The 7,701-nt window shown below is 41.8% G+C and overlaps 1 protein-coding gene across 3 annotated transcripts in view; it reads left to right on the top strand.

Moving 5' to 3' along the window:
* Positions 1–1,000: 1,000 nt before the first annotated feature.
* The window catches only part of LOC145393507 (tyrosine-protein phosphatase non-receptor type 2-like), a 568,853-nt gene continuing 562,152 nt past the window's right edge, over positions 1,001–7,701 (top strand). For all 3 annotated transcript variants that reach the window (XM_080267640.1, XM_080267639.1, XM_080267638.1), the window contains exon 1: positions 1,001–1,125. In XM_080267640.1, coding sequence (XP_080123766.1) covers positions 1,042–1,125 — 84 coding nt within the window. In that variant the 5' untranslated portion in view covers positions 1,001–1,041. The remainder of the gene's footprint in view (positions 1,126–7,701) is intronic.

Raw genomic sequence — 7,701 nt, 5'->3', positions numbered from 1 at the left:
TGTCCAGCCATCCTGTGTAAGTTCAGAAACAGAAAACAGCGACATAACTCTCATTACCATCGTAAAAACCAGAACCAGAGTCAGTGCCAGAACAAATTCCCCTGAATTCATAAAACCTGTGTTTTCCCTTCTATGTGGAAAAGAGCCTCTTGTGCAGAGACTGTAGAAGTTGTGTATTGCCCAGACCCGAATTAAGACTCCTGTGTATCTAGTATATCCTGCGTGATACTCCAAACCCACCTACCAGCCTATTTATTAATTTTGATCAGTATATTGTGTATGAGTCGTCCTGTTCCACAGTAGAGAATTTGTCAATACACGTGTAAGGTTGTCGCCCCATGTTTTTATGCCCTTATTGTAAAAGGGGAACCCAGCTACACTCTAGGCGTTCTAGGGACGGGAAGCCGTCCCTTAAACACCTAGCATAACAAGCAGTCTTTTTGGCAATTTACGTGTAAGGTTGGTTGACCCGAGTTTTTATGCCCTGTTCCTCTAGTTGCATGCTCTAGAGGTCTTGAAGGGAACCCCAGATCAGTTGCTCGTGTCTAGGGAACAAGTTGGACTCTGAACACGCAGCATAACATTTTTTTTTTTTTTTTCAGGCTGAAGAAAAAAAAAAATACTGATTTTCACCCGAAACGAAAACAAGCTCCCCCCCCCCCTTTTTTGAACTGTGGATTGTATAGATAAAGGTAATCAGTGCACCTTACACAGTCTTGCATGGTCTCGTCACCTGCAAAACAATGCATTTTCATAAAACATCAGGCAATATTGATGGTCAGCAAATAAGAGAGAGAGAGAGAGAGAGAGAGAGAGAGAGAGTTAAACATTTTTTAAGGAAAATATAATTTGGTAATTTCACTGATATGTTTTTCCAAAACGAATATTTTAAAAAGAGAATTAAATAATGAAGAAGCAACGCTGTGCTTATGTTTTATCATAAATAATATAAGATTATTTTCAGAAGAATATAGAACACAGTGCGTAGTTACGAGCGTGTTGAGAACGGTGTTGTTGTGGCGGCTGTGAGGTGTGGGGACGATGACTGACATCAAACAAGTAGAGGCTATTGAAAGTGAATACAAACAATTAGAAGCCAGTGAAGCTTGGAATCAGTTATACCAGGTGTGTGTTACATAATATGCGTAATCCTATTATGGTATAATATTGAACATGAATGAGGGGAAAAGCAATGCTCCCTGGAGTCGGGCCACCTGAGTGTGTTTACAGGTCGAGATTGTGGTTGACAAGCGGCAAGTAAAGGCTATAGTTTTACTGGATGATAATGTAATATTTAAGTTATGGTGTTTCCTTCCATGCCAGTGAAGTTGTATATGTAGTTTGACAAAGCTTTTGACAGTTTTAATTAAGATACATTATAAGTTTTTACAGTATTTGGTAGATGAAGCAGTTTTGACATCTTTGGGAGAACGTTATTTTTTTTTTTTTTTCAGTGTAGAAAACTAAGTTTTATGAACTTTGAAGTCCCCAGACCAAATAATAGCAATGTAGTAGTAGCAGAAACAGTGTACTAAATCAACCCTTCTTTTTGGCTTATATTTTCCCAAATATTGTAAGAGAGAAATGATTAACATCTCATGGTATTGATCTGGTATTTCCAGTTAGAATGAAGTATTGATAGGATCCTGTGTTATTTTTTATAGACTAATGTATATAGTGGGTTTTAATTTTTTTTTTTTTTAATTAAAAAAAAATGGAAGTTTCATTTTTGTACTTCATACTGTTTATCTTAAATTTACGGAATATGAAATTTTTAATTTAATCTGTCTATAACCAGGCACCATAATTCTGTAAGGGGTGGCCATTTGTCTTTGTGTTAGTTGTTTTACGGGGTGGCGCACTAACCCTTCAACCCACACGTTGACATGTATTGGTTAGGTAGTTGTATGGTTGCCACCCAGTGTAAATGATTTCCCATCTTACAGGAGACCGCTAGGCTTGTCACTTATGTAAAGCCACCTGAAAAGGAAAGAAGAGTAATAAAAAGTGACAGGAAGGATGGGAGAAATAGTAAGAGAGGAGGACAGGCACAGAAAAAGAATGAGAAAGATGAAGGTAGAAGTAAGCAGCACTACATCAAGTGAGTGGATGATGGTTGCCATCACCGACCACCTTTTGGTCAAACTATAGTATCGGTCCCACAGAAAACTCGAACTTATTCTACCTATCAGCCAATGCACCTCATGTTGCTGTACTGACCAGGATGTGTCGTTGCTCTCGGAAATGAACGGTTTACGAGATTACTGATTTTTTCCTTCAGTACAGCAGGAGCCTGGGCCTTGCCACCATGCAGCCATGGTTACCACCAGCATCAGCAGTCCCTCTTACATTGTTGTCGTTTTTTTATATACATTTTAAAACAGTTTTATATGCATTTGATGATGTTTTACACCGACTTGACAGCGTTGGAATCACGTGACTTATGAAAGCCAATCTCAGCTATCCCTCCCTCATCATCAACCAATCACATTTAATTTCCTTCTGCCAGTGAGCGAAGTTTCCCGCACTCCAGCAGATTCAAAAGTCAGTCTTGTCATGTCTCTCCCATGTACTGGGTGTGCACTGAACCCTTGGGAGATTTTCAAGGCCTTTTACCAAGAACCTGAGGCTTCTGTTGATTTTCTGCATCGGCACAGCGTCCTTCCAAGTCAGGTGGACTGTCCTCACTGTCACGTACGACTTCAGTTGCAACAAGAAAAGCATCTCTGGGTGTGTCGCCAGTGGAGCCTGACCCACTATCTCCAGAGTAAGGTAAGTTCAACCTTCTTGGGGGGGATTAGGTTAGGTTAGGTTAGGTTGGTTAGGCTAGGTTACGTTAGGATTATTTTACTTAAGTCAAACTCTGCCCTTTTTCCAGAGCTTCAGTATTGAAACAACATGCAACATGGGTGTTTCCAATGGTTTTTGGTGTGATTATTGATGATTTTGACTTAAATTTCTGTCAAAAATCAGTAGTTTCTGTGATAACAGAAAATGGGTCACGTCTCAAAAACTATTGATTTCCAATAGAAATGAAAGTCAAAATTGAACGAATCACACCAAAAGCCACTAGAAACACCCAGGTTGGATGAAAAAATTGTTGTGGGACCGATACTATAAATTGACCCACCTTTAAATTGCCAAGCTTTATTTTGCTGACATGTGGCATATTTCACTGCATGTCTCCTGTATGATGTACAGTAAACCCTCGATATAACAAACCCCAGTTTTTTGAATTTCGGATATAACGAACGGCCAAATCACAACTGAACTTTTCCCAGATTTTGCAAACAAAGGTTGCTAAATAAGGGGGAATTTCGGGAATCAGCCCACGGTGACAACAGGATCCTTTCCTGGATCCCTTCCTGGCACAGTAAGTGTACTTCAACAGCATCCCTTCCTGGCACAGGAAGTTTACTTCAACAGTATTCCTTCCTGGCACAGTAAGTGTACTTCAACAGTATCCCTTCCTGGCACAGTAAGTTTACTTCAACAGTATCCATTCCTGGCACAGTAAGTGTACTTCAACAGTATCCCTTCCTGGCACAGTAAGTGTACTTCATCAGTATCCCTTCCTGGCACAGTAAGTGTACTTCAACAGTATCCCTTCCTGGCACAGTAAGTGTACTTCAACAGTATCCCTTCCTGGCACAGTAAGTGTACTTCAACAGTATCCCTTCCTGGCACAGTAAGTGTACTTCAACAACATCCCTTCCTGGCACAGTAAGTGTACTTCAACAGTATCCCTTCCTGGCACAGTAAGTGTACTTCAACAGCATCCCTTCCTGGCACAGTACAGTAAGTGTACTGTAACTACTAGATTATACAGTATTCTTATTATAGGTATTGTATTTATATGTACAACTTCATACAGTATTGTATTTACATAAACCATTGAATTCTCCATGTAAAACTTCATAGAGTTACTTTAGGCCATGTATGAGCATGTAGGACCAAACGACTCCTCGTATATAGCGACTTTTGGATATACTGACCCACCCCTCCCCCCCAATTAGTTCGTTATATCAAGGGTTTGCTGTACAGTATATAAAGATTTGCTTTATGATTACACCTTCCTTTACCATTCCATGGTCATGTGATAGTTGCTGAGCATGCCATGATTAATGAATGCTCTTAACACATGACAGTGTGTTGGCATAAGTTTTCCCTAATGCACATATTAGTTTACCCACACCAAGATAAGTTGTATATACCATAGTCATTAGGGGGTCTGCTGTTTATCATTTTAAATTGTGTACATTTGAGTTTGTTTTGTGTGCTGTCCTCCTGTCTTCTGTACGGTACATGGTGGGATTGGCAATAAACATGCTCTTGGGGGCATTCAGGTGACTTTCTGTAGTATTGCAAAGTAGGTATGGTACAGTATATTTTGATTGTTCTATTCAATATTTTTTGCTTGAAAATCAGATGTTAATCACCTGTGATGTATCAAGTAGCCACAGTAAACTCTCTCAGTTATAGTATCTGTTGTTGAAAAATCCAGCACAGCTCTCTTGGCTCTATTAAAACAATATAGTTAAATTATGCAACATCCGGCACTGACATGAGACATAACTGGTGGCCCAGTGTAATATCCAGCATTGAGACATCTCAGCTGGCTCTTAAGCAGTAGCCAGTTGGCACCAGGGGAAATCCTGAAACTCAGGAGCCAATGAAAACGCCCGCTATGTGCCAGTCAATCAGTATCCACCATGGGCGCGCTTTATTCAGTGCCCCATGAATTTTGGCATGCTCTCGTTCTTGCCAATGGATGTCATCCAGTGAAGATGTGCCTGTGTGCTTTGCTCTTCCAACTTAACAAATTTTAACCAACTCTTTGGCATTCTTTGTTTAAGGTAGTGTTCGCTGTTTTTCGACCGATCATTATTCGGCAATTTGTTGTTTCAACATTTTTAAATCTATACTCTTTTTCATTGTTCGACATGGCTATCCCCACCATTTTGACAGTTCAAACCACACGCTGCCAGACAGATTGGCTGAGCTGCCTGTCTCCTGCACTCTTCCCTGCTGATCGGTTGCGTCTTCATCGGTCAGCATTTCTTTTGGGCCTCGTGGAATGCTACAGCACCACCATGGCTCCACCCAAGACTCCTACCATTACCACTGTCAAGTGCAGTTGTGTGTGCACAAACCTGAGCTAGTGTTTCACCATCGCACGGTCGAGTGACGATCGGGGTTGCCAGATCTGAACGTGGCCACATTACTATCTATCTATCTATCTATTGCCAGATGCCTCAATCCCATTTGGGGTGGCCACAAACAAATTGCCTCCATATCGCCCTGTCCCCCGCCTTTTCACTGCCCTGCTCTCAACTCACATCCCCCTCTCTCATATACTGGTACCTCTTCACCCCATCCCTCCATCTCATCCTCGACCTCCCCCTCCCTCTTCCCCCCTCCACCTCACTCACATACACTCTCTTCGTCAGTCTTTCACCCTCCATCCTCTCCACATGGCCAAACCACCTCAATGTATTCCTCCTAACGCTTCATATCACATCCACATCCACACCACAACGCTCCTTTATATCCTCATTCGTCAGCCTGTCTCTCCATGTGATTCCACAGGCTCCTCTTAAATAACTCATTTCTACTGCTCTCACTCTTGACATGTCCTTCCAGCAATGTCCAAGCTTCACTTCCATATGTTAGAGTTGGTATCACAATACTGTCATGTAGTAACTTTTTCACTTCCATGCTCATTTCCCTGTTTCTCATCACTGCTTTCAAGGAACCAGCAACCTTTCTTCCCTGCTGCACCCTTTCAAGCACTTCACCCTCCAAACCTCCATCCTTACTCATCACACTACCCAAGTACTTAAACGTACTCACATTTTCCAATTCCTCACCATCCAACTTCGCTGTACATTTACTGACTTCACCTCTCTCAGAGACCATCACTTTACTCTTCCCTACATTCACCTTTAGATTCCGTTTCTTACACACTCTCCCAAACTCATCCACCAAGCCATGCAGCTCTCCTTCGTCTTCACTCAACAACACAGTATCATCTGCAAACAATAGTACAGGGAGTTTCCAAACACTATCCTCTCTCACCAGGGCCACTCCAACATCCACTACCCTACCTTGTACCTCTTTTATTACCCCATCCATGTACAGATTGAACAACTATGGAGACATGACACATCCCTGTTTCAACCCAACCTTCAAAGAGAAAAATTCACTCAGTTCACCATCCATAAGCACTGCAGCCTTAGCACCATCATACATACTCTTCACAGCATTCAACAACTTCCCGTCGACTCCATATATTCTTAATACTTTCCACAATCCTTGTCTATCCACCCTGTCATATGCTTTCTCCAAATCCATGAAAGCCGCATACTACTTCTTTCCCTTCTCTAGAAACTTTTCCACTAAAGATCTAAGAATGAATATCTGATCTACACAACCTCTTCCCTTCCTAAAGCCTCCCTGTTCCTCTCCAACTAATTCCTCTGTTCTTTCTCTAACTCTGTCAATAAGTATCCTACCATACACTTTTCCTAGTATACTAAGAAGACAAATGCCCCTATGATTACCACGCACTTCTTTTTCCCCTTTTCCTTTGTACAAGGGAATAATTATACCTGACTTCCAATCCTCTGGGACTCTACCTTCCTCCCAGGCCAATCTGCACATTTTCCACATCCATTCTACTACTATCTCTCCCCCATACTTCAGCATTTCACCACACACTCCATCAATTCCTGGGACTTTCCCCAATTTAACTTTCTTCATTGCTTCCACAACTTCTGTCCTACTGATTTCTTCCAGTCTTCTCACCTCCCTCCTTCTCCCAGCCATTCCCCAGCCACTTATACTCGCATTACATCCATCCTGTATGTTCAACAATTCCTTAAAGTGTTCTCTCCATCTGCTCACTTTTTCTCCCTTCTCCACTAGTAATCTACCTTTTTTATCTTTCACTCTCCTGCTAAGTTCACTTCCACCCTGTCTTACTCTTTTCACCTCTTTCCAGAACATTTTCTTAGCCCCTCCACTTTACACTCAAATTCCTTCCAAATTCCTCATCTGCTCTCTTCATACTCTCTCTTACTTATCTTTTCACCTCTCTCTTTCTTTCTACATATAACTCTCTCTTCTGCCTCTCAACTTCTTCCACACCCCTATTTCTCATCCATTCATTGTATGCTTTTTTCTTTTGTGCCACAACCTGTCTCACCTCTTCATTCCACCACGCTTTTTCTTGCACACCCCTCTGTCTTCTCTTCCTCCCTCACACCACATCACATGCTGCACATATTTCTTCTGTAAATATCCTGCACACACCTTTGACGTCCCCTATCTGCTCCAATTCATATTTGCCCAATCGTTCCTCCACTTCTCTCTTATACTCTTCCTTTTTCTCATCCTCTTGTAACCTTTCCACTCTCCTTACAAATACTCCTTCCCATCCTTCCCTTCTTCTATTTCTCCATCCTAATTGGACCTTGATTCTGGCCACCACCAAGTAGTGGTCAGAAAGTCCACTCCCCCAACCTCTATAAGCTCTTGCATCCATTACACATCTTCGCATCCTTTCATCCACACACACATAATCAATCATTGCCTTCCTTTCATTCAGTTCACCACCCACCCTTCTCATCACTCGCCATGTATACCTGTGGATCATTTTGTGCCTGAAGAGGGTATTGGCTATCACCAACCCCCTCCCAG

This window comes from Coenobita brevimanus, chromosome 24 (assembly GCF_032717465.1).
Source record: "Coenobita brevimanus isolate Jiangsu-jjx chromosome 24, ASM3271746v2, whole genome shotgun sequence".
Classification (NCBI taxonomy): domain Eukaryota; kingdom Metazoa; phylum Arthropoda; class Malacostraca; order Decapoda; family Coenobitidae; genus Coenobita; species Coenobita brevimanus.
Note: the sequence above shows the minus strand (reverse complement) of the source record. Positions and strands in the feature narration are given on the sequence as shown.